Here is a 23603-nt window from a genome sequence, read left to right as displayed (position 1 = left end):
TAAGGTAACGCGCACAGTCAAAATTGTAAAAAGTAAAGCCGTGAACACAATAAGGCCAAAGCTTCCCATCTCTGAGTCTGTTTGAAAACACAATTAAATATATTTTTTATTAATAATAATATTATTAAAGGCAGTCAGTAAACGATTGTTTATCAAATAAAAATGAAATAACACGCATAACTGTCAATTTTCAGTTGACAGTTAACCTAAAAATTTTATGAATTAAATTTTCTAAAATTTCTTACAAGAAAGACTAATACAAATGTAAATAGATTTTAAGATTTATTTATCGAAATTAAATTTTAAATTCAGATTAAAATATATTACTCACTTTAAAACGATCTTCATTGCAAAATAGTTTGATTTCGAAGATGTTTGTGAATCTAACGAAGCAATTGTAAATATTATAATCCACTTTCTTATTAATTATTATTTAAATACTTTGGCACTGATATAAATAACGTTTTGGATTTTTTTTTTGTGTTCTGACAATAAGAGATAAACAATATTTTATTTTCCAACTTTTCTTATTTCACAGAAATAGTATTGTAAATGTACCTTAAAATTCTTTGAAGCTATTTAATTTTATAGTTATTGAGTATAGGTATTTACATACTTCATGCTTTAAAGTTTTTGTCATTAAAAAAAATGTTTTTTGATAGTTGCTGGTTTTAAAATGTTTTAAAAAGATAAAAATCTAAACAAAGTTTATTTATCATTACTTGTTTTAGAAAAAGAAAAGAATTTTTAAAAAATTTTGATTAGTTTTAAGAATTGTTTATTTATTTTTAAGGTAAGTGTTTATAGATCTATATTTTAAACTACACAGTAATTACTTATATTTCTGATAAATTTAGTTCAAGTTTTTAAGTTTCGATTTTTTATACATATTAATACATTTAAGTAGACAACAAACGGCAAAAAATTGTAAACATAACCAATATTGTTTCTTTTTTGTTCATTAAATAGCTTCTAAGTAAACAATATTTTACGGAATTTCATAAATTCTAATCCAACATATAGCATTATAAATTGAAAGCAGTTTTAAAATTTGGTATTTTAAGATTTAAAGATTAAAAATCAGATTTAAAAATTTTAAAAATTTTCGTTAATTTTTAATTGAACCGCTGGATCGTTGAAGCTACGAAAATTTTTTTTTTGGCTGAAATCAAAGTTCTCCTGGACACTAAAAATTCAACTTTTCAAATTAAATATATTTCGAATGCATGGGAAATTTCATTGTGCATTTAAAACATTTAAAGTAAAAAGTTAAATTTTTAGTGTTCAGGAGAACTTTGGATTTCGGTTAAGAAAAACTTTCGTGTCCTTTTACGATCCAGCGGCTCAATTGGCATTTTTTGATTTTTTTCTTTAGAGTTCTAATATGTTTCAGATTTCAATGAATAGCAGAAAATGGCAGTAGCACCGGAATTTCAGAAAACAATCTTCACTTGGAATATAAAAAATTTCAATCAAATCCTAACGACAAAAAATGAATTGCATTCACCCGAGTTTCCATCCGAGGGCAATGTTTGCGACGACTGGAGTATCGTACTGAATTGGTCGAGAAGAATTTTCTGCGGCACTTGTACAACTTATCATAATCTAGTTTGCGAGGAATGTCACCAGGAACACTGCAAAGGCGACGTCTCTATTCATCTCTCGTTTCCAAGAATTAGCCAAAATCTCCCACCGCTCAAGGTCAAATACATTTTACAAAATTCCAGCTCCGATAAGCACTACAAAAAAAGCACCGTATTCTGTGTCCAAGGTGAGGAATTCTCCCAATCCGGATTCCGAGACTTCATCACTTTGAAACGAATCAAAGATTACATTGTAGATAAGGATCTAACAATTATTTGCAGCATTAAGCAGGCCTCAAAGCCACTATCGACTGGTTTCGAATGTTTCATGAGTAAAACATCGCTGAGCGATGTTGAATTCCACATTGGTGGTCAAGTATTTCCCGCTCATAAAGTTATAATGTCTTCGAAGAGTCCGGTTTTCAGGCAAATGTTCGCCCATCAGCTGAAGGAAAATATTAACAATGTGGTTAATATCGTTGATATCGAATCGAACGTTTTCTACGAACTTTTGTGGTTCATGTACAGTGGGAAGGTGCGAAAACTAAACGAACACGCCTGCTCGCTTTTAATCGCAGCCGACAAATATGATGTGAACTCGCTAAAAACAATTTGCGAGATTTATCTGCACAAGAATCTAACCAGCGAGAATGTGGTAAAAATCCTTAAACTCGCGGATAAACTCAATTCTTTCAGTCTAAGGGACAATTGCTACACTTTTATTAAATGTAATTTCAAGGAAGTTGTTACTTCTGAAGAATTTAAAACCCTTGGTGATTGTATACCGTTACTGATGAAAATAGCCGAAGATTACTTCGTCGATTCATGGACGTCAAAAAAAGTCGTTGACTCTTGTGAGAATAATAATCAAGCAGAGCAAAAGAATGACGGTTACGAAACTTTTCTCAATCAGGAAATTTGGAGTGACGTGGAAATTCACAATAATGGTAAAATATATAACGCCCATAAACTTATTTTATCGGCGAAAAGTGCAGTTTTTAGAACAATGCTCGTCGATCTTGAAGGACATGCAAAAATTGAAATCAAAGACATTGATCCTTTGGTTTTTTATCAACTTCTACGTTTCATTTATACTGGATTTGTGGAAAATCTCGAAGATATGACGTACGAACTCCTGCTAGCTGCTGATAAATACCAAATTTCGTCATTAAAGACAGTTTGTGAACAGGCACTAATTTTAAAAGTGAACTGCGAAAATGTTGTTTCGATGCTGAAAATCGGGGAAAATCGCAAAGCCGATAAACTGAAAGAACGGTGTTTTTTGTTCTTGATTCGAAAATTGATATCTGGCACCCTTGGAATGGATGTTTTTAAACAATTATCCAAAACGCATCCTCAGCTTGTTTTGGAGTTGCTAATAACTACGGGAATTAAATGCGAGGAGGAAGAATAAAAATAGTTCATTACTATTGATACTTTATTTTTTTACGCTTGTTCCATAATTTTCAGTTTTTAAAATAAGTTAATTTGTTTATAATATTGTTTTTAAAATGTATTCGTTTTGTAGAGAAAATACAATAACTTATTTTTTGTACTTCATCGCTGGAATTGTTTTTAAAAATCCGTACACCTATAAATTTTTTTGTCCTCACCGCAAGATGCGAACTTCCGCAAATTCTTTATAGAAGTTTTAAAAAAAATTATTTTTTATAAATAAAATATGTCAAAGTAACCCTCCATTATTTCCAAAAGAGGGTTAAATTTCGTAAAAAAAATTAGTTATACAAAACCTGGCATTGTTTGCTCAGTATATTAAGAAATTCGTAGAAAATATTGTGATTACAATTAATAAACATGTCGAGATTAATTCTCTTACTAAACTCCTTTCGTTGGAAATTTGAAATCATGTATTTTAGAATATAATGACTGCAATGTTTTACGAGAAATGGAGCATTACAGGCGTCTGCAATCTTTAACGTTTCCACCACATTATCGTGTGCTAATTTTGCCACAAGAAATTCTTCACACATATTTTTTAAATGCTCCAATTTGTACTGATTTGCGGCTCTTAGAATATCGATACCGTACTCTTGTAGATTATTAACTTTTCCCGTGTACATGTATCTAAAAAGGAATAGTTATTTCGTTATTGAATCCGGAATTTCAAAAAGGGCTAAAAAAAACCGTAGTCATTTTTATAAAAATGACTACGGTTTTTTAGCCCTTTTTGAACTTTTGAAATTCACTAGAAATAAAAGCTAAAAGAGTTTTCTTACCTGAGAACCTCTTCGAAAATTTCCCCTTTAATATCCGTAAGTTCCATGACATTTCCAAGATTTTCGCTCATATTTTTCGTAACTAATTCACGTAGTACTTGACTTTTTGCAGCAAGAATAATTTTATGACATTGAAAATTCTTTTCGTCGACTCGAATTGTAATGTCACTTAGATTTTCATTATTCAAAAACGACTCGTATTCTTTTAGTAAATAACTACTTTTGTTTGTTGCAATCTTCGAGTAGGAGAGATTTATATTGTCGACAATTGTTATTTTTCCATTTTGTAATTGAAAGAGGATTTCTTGTAGAACACGGAGTACGACAAGTGGTTTTGTTTTAAGTGTGTGGAAATTTTTTAAACTTCGCAACAAACTCATGTTCCTCAGAGCATAGTTTAGACAATGTTTCAGTAGAAATTTAGTATCGCATTCAACAGATACGATTAGAATTGTATTAATACAATCCATTGTTAAATTATTTCTCAAGTAATTTTCGCATTCTAGCTTTAAATTCTCCATTTTTAGAATATTCGCGGCGATTAGAATGTCACTCGAAAGGTACCATTTTTCCACGTAATCGGAGTAAATGTATCTTAGAATTTCGGTAAAAACTTTTGGCATTATGTCAAGATCCTTGATTTCGGTTATTTCCGTCTCCTTTTGAAATAATTGGTAGAAAAATAGACTCCTAGCAGCTAAAATAGCCTGAAAATGATAAAATAAATAATTTAGAAAGCAATTTTAATAGATTCTTGAAATGACTTTATTTGGATTGTACCTTATGAGCGTAAAATGTACGATCCGTTATTAAAATTTTCACATCGCTCAAAAATTCTGAACTTCGGATTATATCGAGATATTTAACATTCTTCTCGTCTGGGAAAAACATTTCTATGAATATTTCCAATTTTCCTTCTTGTACCATTTTTAACATTGTTTCACAATCAATAAAATTTTCGTAAGCGTATTGCTCTCTATTTCCAGAAACAATTAAACTTCTAGTAAATTTTTCAAAGTTATTTCTCATTGAAATGTCAACTCTGATATTCTCTGGATTAGAAATAAATTCATTGGATAGAATTTTGAGATTAACGATCTTTTTAGTTATTGTTTTCTTAAAGCAATTGGAATTATCACATTTGGAGCTTGAACGATAAATTTGGTTTAATTTCTCAATGGAGAGAAGTAATTGCCATTTTCTACTTGGATCTCTTAGTGTTGTAAAATTTGCCGAAGAAAAACTCTTTTCTGGTAGAGAATCAATGTTACATTCTTCGAAATCATTTAGTGTCCAAGTGAAACATGTGTCGGGTACTTTTGAAAATTCCATCTGTAGATGTATTTGAAATTTATTATTTTTTATTTCTATACAATTATAATATTATAAAGTATAGATGATATAATAAGACTTTTCTGTTATTCGTCTGCCTTCGAGAAAATAAAAAGAAAAACATAAACAGACCCGCATAATTAAAAATGCAATTAACCACAAAAAAATAAAAAAAACGTTCAATGAAAACACTTTAAAAAAAATTTCAAACAGTATTATAATACTAGCAAATGTTATCGACTTCAATTTCTGAATAATTTTGGCTTCAAAATTTAAAAAATTTTTAAATTTTAGCTATCTAGTAATTAATTTTTATTATTTTTAAAAATTTTAATGAAATTCTTCAAATCAATTCAATTATTTTTTAAACTTTTAACAAAAATTTATGAAAAGATTCAATTATTTTTAGAAATTAATAAAATTTCTTGAAAGAATTCAATTATTGCAGACTTAAAATTATGAATATTACAAAAATTATGTCATTTTTTAACAAAAATTCAAAACATTAAAAAAATAGGAAATTAAGAAGGCCTTTTTTATTAAAACTAAAAATATTTTTAAAAAGTATTAAAAATTGTTTAATTTGTAGAGATTCTTAATTATTTGAAATGCATTTTTAAAAACTGCAACTTTTATCGAAAATAAAAAAATAATTAATAACTTACTTCTTAATTAATAAAAGAGCGGAAAGCAAAATGTTGTGAAGTCCCCCAAAGACAGTCGAGAAGTGATCAAAAGTTGCAAGAAATTTTTTTTATCACTAGAAAAAAAATACTTCTAGACTGCTTCTAGAAATTGAAAAAACCAATCGAAATTAAAAGCAACAAATTTTTTTTCTAATTTCAATTTTTATTGTACTTGATGAAGCAGTTTCTGGTCAAAATATCGAGAATTTCAAAAAGAATATCAGAATGATCATCAGTAAGACTATCAAGATCGATAACTTTCGGGAGATTTTCGTTTTTTGAATAAAAAACCATTTGCTTGACAATAAAATAAACGCAACTCTTCCTTAAAAAAGGCGCATTATATGTGTTTGCAACTTTGACGATTTTTACAACATTTTCGTGCCTCAAGAAATCAACCAAATATTCTTGGCATAATTTTTTCAAATGATCTAAATTGTACTGATCGGCAGCTTTCAATATGTCGAGTGCATTCTCTTCCAGTAAATTTTCCACTTTTCCCGTATACATGTATCTTAAATTAAAAATTAAAAAATTTAGAATTTTAAGTACTTTTGCAGCAAATCCACTGTATTTTTTTTGCACAAAAACGTTGCCGACAGATTTAAAAAAAAATTTTATATTGATTCTGTAGGTTTCTATGAAATACGGGAAAATAAAGTTTTCATTATCGGCAACGAGTTTGAAAAAAATATCATGGATTCTTTAAATATTTAGAAAAAATTTTAGTAATTTTTAATACCAATAATTTTACTTCTTAAGTTTCTTACTATTTTTTAAATTTTACACTAACTCCAAGCCTTGTGTATACTTATTATTCATATTTCACTAGAAATTATAAAAAATCTGTTATCAGTTTTGTCTCATTTTTCTAGAAACCTATACAGAATCAATACTAGAAAATTTTTATATCATAATTTTTGAATATTTTACCTGAGTACTTCTTGAAATACTTCAACTTTCATATCTTTAATTTCGATAAAATTATTAATAGCTTCTTTCATATTGCTCATTAGCATTCTTCTCAATACTGGACTTTTAGCAGCTAAAACTAATTTGTGACATTGATAAATTTTCTCACCAACTTGAATTGTGATATCACTTAAAATCTCGCTATTTAAAAATGGTTCATAATCCCTTAACATTTGGCAATCAATTTGTGATGCACTATTTTTAAAATAGAGTATTATATTGTCAGTAATGGACATATCGCCATTCGCTGTGTTCTCAAATAATTGTTTCAGAATATTCAGTATTATAATAGGTTCACTTTTCAAGCATTGTAAATTATTCGATTTTGCGAGACTATTAACATTTTGCAAAATAAAATGGAGACAGTGTTTCAATAGAAATTTCGTTTCACATGCAACGGCCAACATCAGAACTGGACTCACACTTTCCATTGTTATATTATTTCTTAAATATTCCTCACATTTTGATTTGAGATTTTCCATTTTCAGAAAATGTGCTCCCAATAGAATATCGCATGATAGTGACCAATTTTTTACACTATCGGTATAAATGTAATTTAGAATTTCAATAAAAGTGTCTGGTTTTATGTTATCAAGATTATTAATTTCTTTCAGTTCTTTGTTGGTTTTGAATAAATCGTTGAAATACGGGCTTTTGGCTGCTAACATAAACTGAAAATAAAATGTTAACATTTTTTTACAATAAAATTTAATTACTGGGGAAACCCCATTAGTTTTGTATTCAATAGGCGCTTGTGGTCACTAATCCGACCAGGGTTGGGCAACTAGCGTAAACATATCGATTAGACGCGTCAAGGTACTTCTACAATAAATCGAATCGAAATTTCTACTAAAATTTTTTAAAATAATATTAATAATAATAATAATAATAATAAAAATAACAATAGTAACAATTTTATGATAATTAAAATAATAATAATAATATTATTTATTAAAATTTCTACCTTATGAGCGTAGAATTTTTCCTCCTGAATAAAAATTTGCACATCACTCAAAAATTCCGAGTTCATAAATTCTTTGAACTCAACTTTTATCTCATCAGTTTTTAAAAACATTTCAACAAATATTTCCAATTGATCGCCATTAATTATTGTCATTAATTCATCAAAATCAATAAAATTATCAAATCCAAAATTAGTCTCTTCACCGGACGTTGTTACAATAAAACTTCTTGTATAGATTTTCTCATTTTTCTCCATTATTGATAAAGAAACTTTCATATCTACTGGATTTTCACTAATTTTGTTGCAAATCATAAAAAGTTTGATAATTTTCTTCTCAAGTTTCACATTACAAGGCTCGAGAGAATATTTTTTTGGTTTTATTGCCTTACAACGGTCACAATGCTCGGCCAATTTTTCATTAATAGAAAGAAATAAATTCCACTGTCTATTTGGTTCTATTGAACTTGTAAAATTCGTGGAGCGTAAACAATCTTTTTTTAGCGAATCATTGTTAATAAAATTATTTATTTTCCATGTAAAACACGTGTCTGCCACATTGGAAAATTCCATTTCTAAAATTTGTTTAAAATATAAAATTCATTAACAATTTATATTAAAAAAATTTATTTAATTCAAGTAAATATTTTTTTGATAATGAACAAGCTTTGAATCAAATAAATTTTTTTTGTATGCTTTTTGTTTATTCTTTAATTACCTATACTATTTATAATGTATGAATAATAATTTTAATAATCGTAATAAAAATAATAATAATAATTATTATTATTAATAATTATAATTATTATTATTATTATTATTATTATTATTATTATTATTATTATTATTATTATTATTATTATTATTATTATTATTATTATTATTATTATTAATAATCATAATAAAAAAATTTTTTAAATAATAATAATAAAATTAAATATTTATTTTTTTACGTCAATAGAACTGTTTAAAAAATACATTACAAAAATATTTGTTTTTGTAATTATAAATTTTGAAAATAATTTAATTTTATAATATTACAACAAAGTATAACTTTTAATAATAAAAGATTTAACCTTACCGTAGAAAAATAAAATTTATGAAAACTTGAAATTTTGTCCTTTTTTATTTTCAATGTCAAGAAAATTTAATTACTTTATTTAAACATGTTACATTTTTTTTTATTTTTAATTTTTTATTATGAAAAATTTGATTTAAAATTTTTAATTTTGAAAAACAATGAAGTTAGAAACAATTTAAAACTTGAGTATTTTTTTGTTTCTTTAAAGTTAATTTACAACAACATTTTCATGATTTTGTAATTATTTATTGTTGATAATATTAATAATTAATTGAGTAATGATAACATTTTTAAATCGATAGGAAAAAATATATAAAAAAACATTTTATTAACATTTTTTACTATAAATTTTTTTTTAATAAATTTATTTATTTATATAAATTAATTTATATGAATTCATGTAAATTAATTAAATTAAAATTACATTTTAGTGAAAGAAATTATTTTGGATCTTTTCTACATATGGGTTGGATTTCCGTTATTGAATAGAATTAGAAATACAAATTTAAAAATAGATGGAAGTACTGTAGTTTCAAGTTTAAAAATAAAGTTTTCATGCCGTTGACTTATTTTCTAACGCAACGTGAACGCAAAAGTATATAGAATAACTTCTTAATTAAAATTTTCCAATTTTCTACTGTTTATAGAAAAATTTTATTTAATTTATTAGTTCCAAAGTGTAATTAATTATTTGTGTTTAGTGAAAATTTAAAAAAAAACAATGGTTTGGAATTGAAATAATCGAAATAACACAATATTTGAAGAAAGTTTGACTGTGAGTGACTTTAAAAACTATATCTTTTTGGTAAGTTTAAGTTTCGTTTAATTTAGAATTATTTATGAAAAAATAATAAATAATTAAAAAAAATAATAATAAAAATTAAAAATAGGTAGAATAAAATAAAAATATTTAATTTAAAATGAAGAATTTGTCTATATTTTTTATAGTATCAAGAAAATTATTTAAATCTTCCATAAAATTATTTTTATATACAGTAATAGTTTTTAGAGAAATTCAGTGGTCACAAAATAAAATCAGTAGAAAAATATTTTGACCTTCTTTGAATTTTTATTTTTCTTAAAAATCGATAGATTTTCAAATCTGCTGCAGCATTTCAAAATCGAAAATAAAAATATTAAAAATTGAATCAAATACATTTTTGCAGTGTTATATTTTATGATTTAATAAACTAATAAATTGTTTATAAATTTTGAAATTAAAAATGGAATTGCTGAGCAAAGTAAACAAGATCGTAAGGACGAAAAATTGTAGGACAGCATTTAAATATAAATATTTATCACATTCATAAAATAATTTATTTAGAAAAATGGAAACTGAAGAACCGAAAGGAATTTGTGCAGTCTGTGAGAAATCGGCTTCTTTGCGTTGTAGTGAATGCAAAGTCGAATTTTATTGCACGAAAGATCATCAGCGTGACGATTGGAAACGTCACAAGTCGACATGTCGAGCTTGGGAGATAAAAGAGGACAAAAAATTAGGGAGATATCTTGTGGCCACTCGCGATCTAAATCCAGAGGACTTAATAATTTCCGAACTGCCATTAGTTTTTGGACCAGCGCCTCACAGTGGCGAGAGGATTTGTGTTGGCTGCGGAAGTCGTCAAATTACCGCCAGATGCATCGGATGTTCTTGGCCCGTTTGCAGAATTGACTGCGATGGCCTCATGGACATGGAGCGTCACGCTCTCGAATGCCAATTGCTGGCCAAGGCCAGAATTCTACCCAGGTTTTGAAATTATGTCTAAAATTTATTTTTTCTGCATCAGAGATAAATCTGAAATTAAATAATTTTTCTAATTGAAAAAAACCCCTTTCTCAGATGTAGCGTTATTTTGGCCCTTCGACTTCTGATTCTACGTCGGAGAAATCCGAAGAAGTGGAAAACAGTGATGAAACTGCAGAGTCATGAAAAGTCGCGAGGACCAGGAACAGAAGCCTATGAAGAGACCAAGAGCCTCGCTGAGTATTTGGCTCCATTTTTGTCGGCCGATCCGAGTGCTGCTGAGGTCCTGCCGAAAATCTCGGGCCTCATTGACGTAAACGCTTTGGAGACAAATCCTCCCGAGGGTTCGGTGGCAATTTACGAAAATACTTGTCTTTTGGAACATCAGTGCATCTCCAACACTAGGTTCAGATTCACCATTGACGAAGTGGGCAGACCTCGAATCTTCGTCAAGGCTGTTACTTTCATCAAAAAGTGAGTATCTATAGATACCCCAACAGCAATGGATATTTTAGAAAATCTTATGGACCAGAATTTGCGGCTGATTTCAAGAGCTTCGATTTCTAATTACGAGTTTAATTTTAGGGGTGAACATTTGAGTACGACTTATACTCACGTCTTCTGGTCGACGAGGGTGCGGAGGGACCATCTTCTGGCGACGAAATACTTCCACTGCTGTTGTCAGCGTTGCGCAGATCCTTCAGAATTGGGGAGTCATCTAGGGACTTTAAAGTGTCCCTGTGGAGAGGGTTTGGTACTTCCGAATGATCCCCTCGACGAAGACACCGAATGGTCCTGCAATTCCTGCCCTGGAACCCTAACTTCCTTGGAAGTCACCCAATTAGTCGAGAGATTAGGCGAAGAAGTTGATACGGCGATGGGAGTCGCAAAACGGGACACTCTCATGGACCTGCTCTCAAGGTAATATCCTCTCTTCATTTTTGGGAATGAGAACTCCTTGTTGCAAGAACCTGACCATTGAATATCAATCTACTTCTGGTTCTTGCATCAAGAAGCTCCACTGTATCCAACTTTTAGTTGACTTTAACAGTTTAGGCCCTTTTCGAATTGATAAAGTATAAACTAATGGAAACAAAATTCCAGACTCAGGGTTCTCTTACACCCCGATCATCAACACTGCATATCGGTGGGTCACTCCTTAATCCAATTGATGTCTTCTGATGATCCAGAGAAACCGCAGATCTGCAGGAGGATAATTTCCACGACTTCCATTGTTGATCCCCATGGGACTCGTCTTGCGCTTTACACAGCTATTGCTCTCCGAGAGCTCGCTTCTTGTCCCGGGGAAGACAAAAAGTCTCTTCTGACTAAGGCCGCTTCCTTAATGGAGTTCGAACCTCCCAGAAGTCCCGGAGAAAAGCTCTTTAGACTGATTCAATCCGAATTAAAGTAACTTAAACTGTTCTTCAAAAGCTCTTCATCAAAAGATCTTTAAAAGATCTTCATCAAAAGATTTTCTTCAAAAGATCTTCTATAAGTTAACTTCAAGTGTAGATACCTTTCCATATTGGCTGAAATCATAAAAATTTCAATAATAATCATTAGAGAAACTAAAATGGTTTTGATAAATTGTTATTCAAAAATCATAAACGTGAAAGAAAATAGCAGATATCATTTTCAGGATAAAATTTCTTTATTACTCCTCCTAAAATTGTTTCGAATTATTCATAGTTTTCTTACACATCGCTGTGCGCCTACCACAACAACATTAATTACATTTAATTGATCACCTAAAAGTAAGAGATACAGTAAGCGTAATTATTTTTATATGTACAGTATTTTTTTTCATTATTATTATTTAAACATCCTCATTTCCCATCGTTTATGTTTCCCACGTATTTTTATGCACCGCAGCCTTATTTAAAGTCCCTTATATTTAATCTGCGGTGCTTTCTTTATTTTTTTTTTTACTTTTTCTTTTGAAAAATTACATTTTCAGATGCGAGTTTTTAAGCACGAAGACTCGAGTTAAGTGTACAAAAGGAACGAAGGCTCTTTGCTCTCGTTCATAATTTTCAAAAATTTTCTCAACCAAAAATAGAAAAGAAAAATCAAGAAATCGATATTTAAAATTTTTCGTTCGTTCATACATACAATTGTTATCGAAACCTTTCTTTTTTTTATCTTTTTTTAATAATTTAAAAATATTTACAAAACATTAATTTTCAAATCAAATCAACGTAATAAATAAAATTTGAATAAGAATTCGAAAAATCTTCTCGATTCTAAATTTTAGATAAACTTTTTCAGGAAATTGAAATGAGAAAGAAAAAAAGAAGAGATACGAGAAGATAAGATGTCTTTTTTTTGCAAACGTAGACTGTTTGTTTTTTTTTTCTTGTTAACAAGAGCGCACAGACTGTTACGTAGAAGAGCGAGTGTACGCCTATGGATTATAGATACAGGTAAGCTAAGACCCTTTAATACGAATAACTTGTGTACATTTAGATTCGTTAATGTCACTGTTGTTTCGTGCCAACAGATTCTCTCTTTCTCTTTCTCTCATTCTCTCATTCTCTCTCCTTATTTTTTAAAATCCGAGTCCGCGTAAAACGACAAAAAACCATATTTTTATCCCTATTTTTTAAATTCGCTCAATTTGACTATTGTAATTTTTCCGTTTTCTTAATTAAAAAAATTTTAATTTCGATACTTAGTTTTACGTAAAAATAATTTTTTTTTATCAGTAAAGAAAATTGACCATAAAGAAAATAGAGGGTAATTCGTTGCCCAAGTGAGCGAAATTAGAAAATATGGAATATCTTCTCACAATAAATATTACCCTAATTTCGTAAAGCGTTATGTACTTTTTTTTGTATAAACCATTCGCGGCTACTAACATGAAAGACAAGAGTGTCACGATATACCCGTTATGTGTATACCTCGTAGGTCCCGACGCTAATTTTTCCCGCGATCAACTCTAGACGACGTTCTTTCAATTTCCAGACACTAATTACATTTTTTATTTACGTAGATTGTCGAAAAATCGGACAATTTCAAAATTCAAAAAATAAGTTAATAATTATAATTACAATAAATCAGAGGTAATTATTGACAAATCAATCAACACGTCGAAAAAATTTGTTCACACTTCACAAAACTCACAAATTTTTCCAACTTTCCGATTTTTAGACTCAATTTTTCTTTGCTTTTTTTTGCGATTAAAAGATTCGAACCTCGAGAAAAGTGACTTGCTTGGAAGAACAATTACTTAGTTTTTATGGAATATCAAGTACAATATGTGAGGGGCGAAAGAAAAATTCCTGAATATTCACAGGAATTTTCGAACGCGTCTGGAAATTCACTGCCACGACTAGATCAAATTTTTTTTTTTTTTTTGACAAAAAATATCGATATTGAAAAAAATACCAAAAATTCACTTTTTAGCAAACAATTTGCGCAGAATAATTAATTATATTCGTCGAAAGAAAAAAAAAACCCCCCTTTCGATAAATACCACAAAATCGCAAAAGAATCCAGATACTCGAAATTAAAAAAATAATTTTAATTTCTAATTATGGACAAAAAATAAAAAAAAAATTGATGAAACGTCTTTGAATTTCGAAGAAATTAATTTTTTAGTTTCAAAAATAGATGAAAATAGAGATGAGAGAAATTAAAAGCGATTGTTGGAAATTGAGTGAATCGACGTAAATGGAAAACAAATGAAAAATGATTTTATCGAGTCGTGGCAAAAGCGTCGATGAGCGATGATAAGGAAAGCGCCAAAAAGTGTACGCAGTCTGTAGCCAGTGTCCAAAAAAAAAAGAAAAAAAAGACAGATTGGGTAGACATCGGCAAGGTAGTCAGCGAAGCCCCCAGTGACGAAATGGCAACGACAGGGGTGCCAATAGCAGGCATCATGTCACTTCCATTGCGAGTGAATTTGTTTTACTCGTTCGCACTAGTTGCTGTTGTTGTGGCTTCCCATCGCACGCCGATGATTCCACTCCGTCAACTTCCATTTCCATTCCTTCACTGCAAAAACAATTTTTACTTTATTATTTTGCAATTTTACAAGTGTTGTAAACTAAAAAATAAAATAAAATGGCCGCCTTGTAGAAGCCATTTTATCAAAACATAACCTCAAACATAATCTACTCCTAAACCTACATCCAAATTTCTAATAAATAAAATTGTATTTTTTACAATAAAACAAAAATTTTATTTATATTTTACCAATAAAATTGTTAAAAGTTGTATAAATTTCAAAACATTGCGATTTTTATACGACAGAAAACAATTTATTGAAATCTTTTTTAGAAACTTTCTCGTGGGATGCAAATTAGAGACAACAAATGAAAGCAAATTAAGCAAATAAATAAATCATAAATCAATTTTTAATTATAAAAAAATAAATTATGAAAATAAGTAAATTACGCAAATAAATAAACGCAAAAAATAAAATTACTTTTCGTCATGCGCTCTGAGAAAATGTAACTGAAGCAAAAAGTTTTAGGTTATGTTTGTAACTTCTGGAATAAAAATACAACTGTCCATGTAAACCACTGTTCCAAGTATTTATGCGAATTAATTAAAACTGATTATTAGCTTTTATTATTAGCTTGAATGAAGCAGAAACTTTTAATTAAGGTAAAAATAGCACAAACATAACCTTAAAATGATTTGCTTCTAAAGTACCTTTCTTCAAAGCGCTTCAAATATTTATAAACCATAAAATTTCTTTGAACCAAAAAAAAATCATAGAGTTAAACTAAAAATTTCGTTGATTCAAAGCAAATTTTCTTTATTTATTTTATTTGATATGAACTACGATAATTTATTTATTTATCGCAATGTCTCTTTTAAGTCACAAGGGTTAAATGCCCTTAAAAAAGGATAAAAATATGAATTCCACGTGTCTTTTTAATTGCAAATTGATTTCAGGTTTAAAAAAATACGGTTTTGAACTAACTTTTAATTCGATCGTATGCCCAATTTTTTTTTATTTCAGATAAATAATTAATTTCAATATTAAAATAAAAGTAAAAATTTTAGATTCTATATGATTTTTGGTCGCGGTTTTAGTTATTGGCTTATATAATATTTACAAGATTATATTTTACTATCAATAATCTTCTAGAAGTTAACCACTAATTAATGAAAAATTTTTAAATTAAAAAAAAATCACCTTTAAGTGGAATTGAACCGCAAATGCTCTGAAATTTGCAGCTCTTTATACCTCTGGGCTACCGACACAATCAACTATCTTTTTAAATAGTTTTTTAAAAAGCTCGAACAAATTGTAAAATTTAATTTTTTAAAAATGTATCCAACAATGTAAAAATTTCTATCAAGTTTTCAAAAATGAATGATAAACTTAAATTTCTAAAAAAATATTTTAGTTTTTAGTTCCAAACTCTGAATTTAGAAAAATCTGTTTTGTATAAAACTTCAGGAAGATTAATTAATTATCTGCTATGAAAATAAAAATTTCTAATTTGTAAACATAGATATAAATCTATCTATTAAGATATAATTTAAACAATTATCTTTTTAATTAATCAGCAAATTTGTTGATTCAAAAGTTGTTTTTCTCGTTAATAACTACGAATTAAATTAGCGAAACAATTAGTCTAAGAATTTTGAAAAACTTTTAAATAAACAAATTCAGGGTTTTCAATTTCGAATGTTTAATAATTAAAAAATGTACATTTTCATTGATAATTCTATCCGTAGTATACATTAATATTTCTCGAAAAAATTTAATTGCAGTAACTTTCAAATTAACCAAGAAAGGTTACTATTAAAAATAATTATACAAATTATTTACAAAACTTAAGATTATGTTTTTTTTTTAAATAAGAGACTTAACTGTTATAAAAGAATTCTTCTAAAGTTAAAAAAAATTATTTCGATGATATTTATGAAATTTTAAAAAAACCGAATTACTTTTGAAATTCAATTTTCCTCATAGTTAAAAGTCATAAATATAATTTAATAACTTTTGTAATTAAATGAAAATTTCTAATACATTTTTTTTTTGAATATATATATGAATATATAAACAATTTTCACGGACACGAAAAATTAGGAAAAAGTTTTTACTTTTTAAAAACTGTTTACTATTTTTATTTTCCTTTATTGAATTTTCATCTTTAGTTTTACTGTCTCTAAAGTGAAAACTATTTTCTATTTAATATTTTATTATTATAGTAAAATTGCATTGTTTTAGTAGTAATCAAAAATTCTTTTTCTATAAAGTTTAAAAGTAATGGGACGGAAAAGTGAATGAAAGTGTTTGAGAAAAAAAAAAATGTTTTGTTTAAGTGATAAAGTTAAAATGAACGAAACTTTTTACACTTATAACATTAAATTACAATCTTTTTTCAGTGATAATACTTTACTTTGTTAAGTAATTTAATTTTACTTGATAAATTCATTACAGTAAAAACTCAAGTTTTTAATCTCAATTAGATATACAATAATGAAATCAAAATCTATTTCACTATAGAACTTATTTTCAAAAATTTTCTTAATTTAAGATTTCATAAAATGATTTCATTTTTAATTTGACTAATCATAAAAAATGATTAAATAAAGAATTTCGTTCATGTGAAATTAAAGAAATAATCAGCAAAATCAGGTTATTTACAAGAGCAAAAATTTCTCGGCCTTTTCTAACATTTCCAATTTGTTTAAATTTTTTTTTTGTTTAAAAATAGACATAAGAATTTTAAAAAATGCAATTACATTTTTTGTGTTTGTAAAATTATTCGCTAACAATATAAATAATTTATAAAATTAATTAAAATCGTTTTTAATAACAATTTCGTATTGTTGATTCAGTTTTCTCTATTTAAACTGTTAATATTTACAAGCATAGAGCAAAAATGATATTATAGAAATTAAAAAAATTTTCTATATCTAAGTTTTTGCAGAGAAATTTTTGTTAGATTTTCCTGAAAATTTCTAAATAGACACCCTAATAAAAAAAATTGCATTAGCGTGAGTGCGAATTTGCGTGAGATTTTAACAATTTCGAAAACGTTATTTTTTTAACAATTTAATTTTTTTTTGGAAAGTTTTTTCATTTTTTTTTATATTTTTCTATTCATAAAACTATATTATTATATACAAAATTATATATTTAGACTAAAACTTTCAAAATTTTTTTGCCAATTCAAAATTTTATTATCGTTTCATAGTTTAGGCGAAAAAATCCAAATTGTTTCCTTTTTAAAAAAATTTCGAAGACATTTTTAAATTTATCATCAAAATTTTTTTAAAAATGAAACAATTTGGATTTTTTCGCCTAAACTATGAAACGATAATATACATTGAAATTCAAAAACTTAAATATTAACAAATTCAAAATTGTAATGAAAAACTATTTAAAAAGAGCGAAATTATTTTCGCACTTTTTAAATAGTTTTTCATTTTTCTTTGAATAGAAATTTAAATAGAAATCTTTAAATTAGTCTATAAATTCGGTCATATTTTCAATCATCGTCAACTATATTTGTTTTGAACGCTAATTTAAAGAAAGAATAAACATCGAGTTCCGAAATTGAAAAAATCTCAGGCAAAGTGTATCAAAAGCGGCAGAGACCAAAAGCCTTAGAAGAAAGTGAGACAAAAAAATAGTCACAGTGTGTGCATTTTTTCTTTTTTTTTGGAATGTGTTAATTAGCCGTGAGATAAAGAAAATTCTTCTTCGCGTCCATGCCAACAATTGATGCAATATTATCGCCAACTGACCTATTGCTACTTTTAAGCGTAATTTCCCCGGACGTTGGAATCTGCTGTCTGAGGCTGACGAGTTTGTTGTTCTGGGTGATGATGCCCGGCAGCAAATTGGACGGCGCTTGCTTCTGCGTTTGAAGAATGATGGTTGATGATTGATTGTTGGGAAGATGGCTGCTCTGAAGATTATTAATATTGGAATTGTGAACAACCAGCGGTCCATTCTGATGTCCGTTTCCCATATTACCGAGAACTTTAGCACCGCCGACGACGACGTTACTTTTATTGTTCGTTGGACTAGTTAGAGATTTCGAGAGTATCGAAGCTGCGTTGGCGGCGTTGGCGACAGAAGAAGCATTATTCATCAATTGTCTATTTTTGGTTCGATTTATAAGGGACGTGGATTGTTCGTGAGTTGACGTAACTGTGTTGGATGTCGCGGAGGACGATGAGGAAGAAAAGGACGAGAACGGCGAACTCGAACTCGTGGACGAGATGAGGAAATTTGTCGAATTATTTGTACTTACACTATCACTAGCACTGCACTGGGGGGGTCGATTTGGCGGCAGGGGAAAGCCTGAGTTTTCCGCGCTCAGGATGAAGCGAGATGATCCGATTGGCTCGAGTTCGTCTGTTCGCGACTCGCTTGGGATATTATTGTTCGTGATTGGCAAAACACTGCCAACCGCCAGGTCAAAGTCCGACAGTGCGTCGGTTGAAAAGTAGTCCGAAATATTGAATTCAGAGGTGAAGGGCGGCTCGTCACCGGGACGATCGGACTCCACGTCAACGCATATTGATGTCACCTCCGCCGGGAAGGGATAGGGTGTCATAACTTCCGGCCTCAGGTGCGAGGATGACTCCATTTCCGAGTCGGAATCGCTGCTGTTGCTGCAACTGCTGCCGCCTGATTCACAAGGAGGACTCTGCGACATCGGTGGCGTCTTCGGCCGAAAGTGCAATCTGAAAATCGAAAATTTCCTTTCATTAATAACATTCAAGTTTGTTTCGTTGAATATTAAAAACTAATGGGAACGTACATTTCTTTCTTCACTGCAGTCGTAGTTGTGGCAGTCGCCGTTGGATCAATTGGTTCTCGTTTTGGTTCATGTATCGTGAAATCCAAAGAAGACCACATGTCGTCCATGTCGCTCGGACAACGATCCAAAATTACTCTGCACAAGAAACTTAAAAATTAGCGCAAAATCCCAAACAGAATATCGACTTTTAGATAAACGAAGTAATACACACCTGCCCCCTCGACCAACTCGTCGTCTTGCAAGGCCAATGCACCTTGGTGTCGGTTTTCTAATGCTCGTCAGGGCGAACCTGAATCTTTTATCGGCTAACCCACCTTCATCCCTATCGCACCAAGGCCAATTTCCATATCCACCTGATACAGGCTATCAAACGAGAAATACAACAAATTACACAAAATCTATATTACTTTCAAATTATCTTTATTCAAAGGTTGCCACAAAAATTTAATTTTGCTTTTCCCTGATTTCCCAATTTTTTCCTGACTGATTTTGTTTATCGTATTTTGAAAAAAAGAGGTGAAAATTACCGGTAAGTAAGAGTTATATCTGGTTCGCTTGAAGGCGAATTGACCTTCGTCAGTCGTCTCGTCGTCAGTGCGATCCAATGGAAGTGAAGGTTGAGTGTGCGAGTGTGACGGAAGAGGACTGTCTTCATCTGAACTGATCAGCGGGTCCAGCCCGCTTCCAAGAGCCGCTCGACTTCCTCGACCACCGCTGCTTCCCGTGCCACCTCTCACATCATCCAGTCCACCTCTCGTGTCCGGTTTGTGTTTCCGCTTCTTGTACTGTCGTTTTTCTTTCCTCGGAATCACTTCGTCCTTTAGAAAAAAAATTTCGTTAAAATCAAAATACTATTTCCCTTGAAGTTCAACTTGAACTTCTACTCTTTAGTTTTTTTTTCTATTTTTTATGTTGAAAATTGTACTTTAAAAAAATCAATTTACCTTTCCACAAACTTTGTTAGCCCAATTTTGGTGGACGCCAAACTGATTTGTGAATAGTGGAGCGAAAGCAGGTCTTGAAGTCTTCAGTGCCGATACTTCCGTGAGAATTTGTCCACTAAAGTCCTGCGCTTGATACCTATTAAACAAAAATTTCTTTTTCTTGTTTTCCTTTGAGAAAAAATGCAGTTTCTATTCCTTTCTTTACAAAAAATAAAGAAAAAAATAGAACTGACACGAAAACGGACCTCTTTTCATAGACTTCGATGGTCAAATGAAGATGCTCTCGTTTCGTTTTCTCGCGTCTTTTTACCAACTCGAGAAGAGTCACAGCTCGGCTGAGATCACGTCGCAACTTGAGCATTTTTTCATAACTTGTCTCGTCATTTTTACGGATCTTTCGCGTTTGCATTTTCTCAGCTCGTCGTCGGAATGCGAGATACGGATTGTTTACTGCCGAGCCGATACGATGTTCCGTTTTCACCGTTAAAAGTAACGGATGTTGCTGAAATTACAAAAGAAAAATACATGTATTAATTATAAAAAATATCATTTATTTAAAATCTTTTAAATTACAAATTTTAGATTTTAAATTTCAAATTTAAGAAATTAAATCTTTACCGTTTTGAGACGTTTGTTGAGCCAATAGTCAAAAACTGCAATGATGAGATCGTCATCTTCTTTTAGAAGCGCTTTCGCCTCGTTGAGAGTGACTACAGTTTGACCAGAACTTTTTTCGAGCCGGTCCATCATTTCCTCGAACTGCAACGGAGTCAGGTCCATTTTTCGACTCTGTATTCCGACCCATCGTTCGTCCTCGGAATCCATGTCATAATCTGGAATGTCCTGCTCCATTGCGAAAGCTGAAAGGAAATTTTTACAGAATCTTTTATATCTGACAAATTTTATAATTTTAAATGAAAACTATTTTGTCTCTACTGGAAAAACCCAATTCTTTAAAATACGAACAAACATAAATACGAAACATAAACGAATATTTTCAACAAAATTCATCTTTATTTAGAACGATTGTTCCAAATTATTTTTAAAACCAATTCTACGGGTAAAGTATTAAAAAAATAATTTCAAGAAATCACAAGGTTATTAAAATTAAATTTTAATTCAATTTCCTTTGGTAAATTTCTTAAAAATTCATTTCTACACTTTTTCTACATAAATAAAAAAGATTTAGGGAAAATCTACATTTTTTCGTACACAATTTACCCAAATTTCTACTTGGTCGAATGAAAATTTGTCCAAATTAGAAAAGAGGGTTTTTTTTGTTTCTAAATTATAAAGAATTTGGATTAAATTTTTTTTCATAGTTCTCTAGAAATATTAGTGGGTAAAAAGTGAAAAAAGCTGAGAGTATTTTTGTTTTATTTATTTATATTTATTGTAATTAAAAAATTAAAAAATATCTTACGTTGCATGTGAATAAGTTGTCGAGGTAATTTATAGTCAGCGGGATAAATTCTATCGTAGATTCCTTCGTCAGTTAAATTTGTTACCTCAGGGGTAGGAATGATTAATCCTTTACTCATCGCTCTTTGAAGATGATGCTCCTGCAAAATACAAAAATGTAAATAAACTTTTCCAAAAAAATATAAATCAATATCTTCCAAAGTTTCATTAAATTAATTAAAAACAAAATTCACTATCAGTTTCAAATTTTATTTGAATTTTTAAAAATTTTTCTTTTTAGTTTTTTTAATTTAAAAAAAGAATTTTTCTTTTAAATTAAAAAAATTAAAAACAAAAATTGAAAATTTTTTTAAAAAAATTCAAACAAAATTTGAAACGAATAATGAATTTTGTTTTTAATTCATTTAAAAATTAAAATATATTTGCAGATAAAAAGGAAAATAATAAAATAAATCATTTATATCGATTTATTATAAATTTATTCAAAATTTATTTTATATCAAAATTTATTATTTTTTAATAGACGATTTTTGATTTAGAATAAAATACAATTTTTTATTTACGATTTAAAATTTGCATTAAGATAAAATATGAAAATCTAAAGATTGTAAAAAAAGGTAAAAAATAATTCTTGGGGAAGAGAAATAAGGTTATAAAAACAATAAAATAGCACGTGTTTTTGAATTGAAAATAGTAAATAAATAAACAAACAAATAGATAAAAAAACAAAAAATTTATTTTTGGTAGTTAAAGATTAACAATAAGTTTTTTTTATTACAAAAAGAAAGAGTAATTTTTCAGAAAAAAATCCCCGTGAATATGGCAACAAATATCGCCCTTTAAACCCCGATTGTCAGGCCTGCAAAACATTGCAAATAAAACATCGCCAAATGGCAAAATAGCCAATATTTTCGAAAAAACATCTAATTGAATATCTAAAGTTCCTCTCGAAAACAATATTCACCCTCCCCCATGCACCCCCACACCATGAAAACGATTTTTGGCGTTAATGTTTTTCAACATAAACAGGCCCAACACAACAGGTGAATATTTCGCCCCCCACGCATTGTCAACTCAAAAAAATGACACCCAACAATGCATAATATTAAAATAAACAAGAATTACATAAAAAACCATGCAAAAATTAATTAAAAACATAAAAAAAGGGGAAAATAAATTTATAAAACGCGCGCAACGCCATCTCTCAGAAAAAACGAAAAGATCCAAACAAAATGGCCGACATTGAAAACATGCTCAATGAAACACAGGGAAATTGAGTGGAAAACTAATGAATACTTACGCATTCTTCCTCTTTTTCCATTCCGCTAGGCATTTGAGGCACAACACGATTGATGGCGGAATAATCAGGAAGATCAGGAAGTTCCTCGGCCATGTATATTGGCATGGGCTTGGACGCTTCCAGGGGGCGCGCCCTGAACGAAACTTTACTCATGTTGACAAAGTTGTATTTTCAATTGACGCAAAATTGATAAACAACTGCCGTGTTGGCAAGACTATGAATATAATGTGTTTGTCGATGATAATGTGATGGGAACACTAGGGGACCCGTGTGTGATGGGGGGAAGTGGGGTCGGGTGTCGGGGCGTGAGTCTTGTTCAGGGTTGGGCCTGTCTAGGGCCCTACGGCCGAATCACCCCACACGAAGGACGCTCAGGGCCTCATCCTCGCGTAGCCATTGTCATTCGACACGATTACAAACGCGCCAGGAGAGATTTTTCACTTGAAAAACATATTCGCGTGACACGGTCCCTACTTAAAGCCATGATGGCCGACGCTCAGCCATTTGCACGCTCGGCATTACTAGTTTCACGAGAGGGGAAACTCGATGGTCAGAGAGTGTGACACGACACTAGTGCTCGAAAGCTGCGGTCAG

The 23603-nt window shown here is 29.8% G+C and overlaps 5 protein-coding genes across 5 annotated transcripts; 2 read left to right on the top strand and 3 right to left on the bottom strand.

The window, feature by feature from the left end:
• The first annotated feature begins 728 nt into the window (after positions 1-728).
• Positions 729-3056, top strand: LOC122500913 (speckle-type POZ protein-like). Its single transcript, XM_043610074.1, has 2 exons — positions 729-793; positions 1394-3056. Exon 2 carries the CDS (start codon positions 1414-1416, stop codon positions 2995-2997), a length of 1584 nt encoding a protein of 527 aa, XP_043466009.1. The 5' UTR covers positions 729-793; positions 1394-1413; the 3' UTR covers positions 2998-3056.
• Positions 3057-3306: 250 nt separating this feature from the next.
• LOC122500912 (protein roadkill-like) lies at positions 3307-5868 on the bottom strand. Its single transcript, XM_043610073.1, has 4 exons — positions 5818-5868; positions 4601-5152; positions 3821-4527; positions 3307-3668 (listed from the first exon to the last, which is right to left on the bottom strand). Exons 2-4 carry the CDS (start codon positions 5150-5152, stop codon positions 3320-3322), a joined length of 1608 nt encoding a protein of 535 aa, XP_043466008.1. The 5' UTR covers positions 5818-5868; the 3' UTR covers positions 3307-3319.
• A 126-nt stretch (positions 5869-5994) lies between these two features.
• Positions 5995-8029, bottom strand: LOC122500770 (inhibitor of Bruton tyrosine kinase-like). Its single transcript, XM_043609854.1, has 3 exons — positions 7775-8029; positions 6772-7481; positions 5995-6352 (listed from the first exon to the last, which is right to left on the bottom strand). Exons 1-3 carry the CDS (start codon positions 8027-8029, stop codon positions 5995-5997), a joined length of 1323 nt encoding a protein of 440 aa, XP_043465789.1.
• Positions 8030-9438: 1409 nt separating this feature from the next.
• Positions 9439-13173, top strand: LOC122500809 (SET domain-containing protein SmydA-8-like). The gene is made up of 5 exons (XM_043609912.1): positions 9439-9657; positions 10177-10599; positions 10693-11070; positions 11182-11517; positions 11701-13173. The coding sequence occupies exons 2-5, from the start codon at positions 10181-10183 to the stop codon at positions 12008-12010; spliced, it is 1443 nt and encodes a 480-aa protein (XP_043465847.1). The 5' UTR covers positions 9439-9657; positions 10177-10180; the 3' UTR covers positions 12011-13173.
• On the bottom strand, positions 12956-23534 carry LOC122500808 (enhancer of polycomb homolog 1). The gene is made up of 10 exons (XM_043609911.1): positions 23010-23534; positions 21711-21849; positions 20906-21147; positions 20533-20789; positions 20288-20423; positions 19871-20161; positions 19555-19706; positions 19344-19478; positions 18319-19266; positions 12956-14595 (listed from the first exon to the last, which is right to left on the bottom strand). The coding sequence occupies exons 1-10, from the start codon at positions 23160-23162 to the stop codon at positions 14478-14480; spliced, it is 2571 nt and encodes an 856-aa protein (XP_043465846.1). The 5' UTR covers positions 23163-23534; the 3' UTR covers positions 12956-14477.
• Positions 23535-23603: the final 69 nt, after the last annotated feature.

This window comes from Leptopilina heterotoma, unplaced genomic scaffold, assembly GCF_015476425.1.
Source record: "Leptopilina heterotoma isolate Lh14 unplaced genomic scaffold, ASM1547642v1 Lhet_191, whole genome shotgun sequence".
NCBI classification, from domain to species: Eukaryota; Metazoa; Arthropoda; class Insecta; order Hymenoptera; family Figitidae; genus Leptopilina; species Leptopilina heterotoma.
The sequence above is the reverse complement of the archived record's forward strand: the minus strand, read 5'-3'. Positions and strand labels throughout refer to the sequence as shown.

Bases quoted from the DNA above. Each gene is read 5' to 3' on its own strand.
- LOC122500912 (XM_043610073.1), bottom strand. From the start codon at position 5,152: ATGGAATTTTCAAAAGTACCCGACACATGTTTCACTTGGACACTAAAT. The intron at 4,528-4,600 runs GTACAATCCAAA...TATCATTTTCAG, and splicing joins GTACATTTTACGCTCATAAG to GCTATTTTAGCTGCTAGGAG. The intron at 3,669-3,820 runs GTAAGAAAACTC...ATTCCTTTTTAG, and splicing joins ATTTTCGAAGAGGTTCTCAG to ATACATGTACACGGGAAAAG.
- LOC122500770 (XM_043609854.1), bottom strand. From the start codon at position 8,029: ATGGAGAAAAATGAGAAAATCTATACAAGAAGTTTTATTGTAACAACG. The intron at 7,482-7,774 runs GTAGAAATTTTA...TTTTATTTTCAG, and splicing joins AAAAATTCTACGCTCATAAG to TTTATGTTAGCAGCCAAAAG. The intron at 6,353-6,771 runs GTAAAATATTCA...TTTTAATTTAAG, and splicing joins GTATTTCAAGAAGTACTCAG to ATACATGTATACGGGAAAAG.
- LOC122500808 (XM_043609911.1), bottom strand. From the start codon at position 23,162: ATGAGTAAAGTTTCGTTCAGGGCGCGCCCCCTGGAAGCGTCCAAGCCC. The intron at 20,790-20,905 runs GTAAAGATTTAA...TTGTAATTTCAG, and splicing joins TCAACAAACGTCTCAAAACG to CAACATCCGTTACTTTTAAC. The intron at 19,707-19,870 runs GTAATTTTCACC...CTCGTTTGATAG, and splicing joins GATATAACTCTTACTTACCG to CCTGTATCAGGTGGATATGG.
- LOC122500809 (XM_043609912.1), top strand. From the start codon at position 10,181: ATGGAAACTGAAGAACCGAAAGGAATTTGTGCAGTCTGTGAGAAATCG. The intron at 10,600-10,692 runs GTTTTGAAATTA...CCCCTTTCTCAG, and splicing joins AAGGCCAGAATTCTACCCAG to ATGTAGCGTTATTTTGGCCC. The intron at 11,071-11,181 runs GTGAGTATCTAT...GTTTAATTTTAG, and splicing joins GCTGTTACTTTCATCAAAAA to GGGTGAACATTTGAGTACGA.
- LOC122500913 (XM_043610074.1), top strand. From the start codon at position 1,414: ATGGCAGTAGCACCGGAATTTCAGAAAACAATCTTCACTTGGAATATA.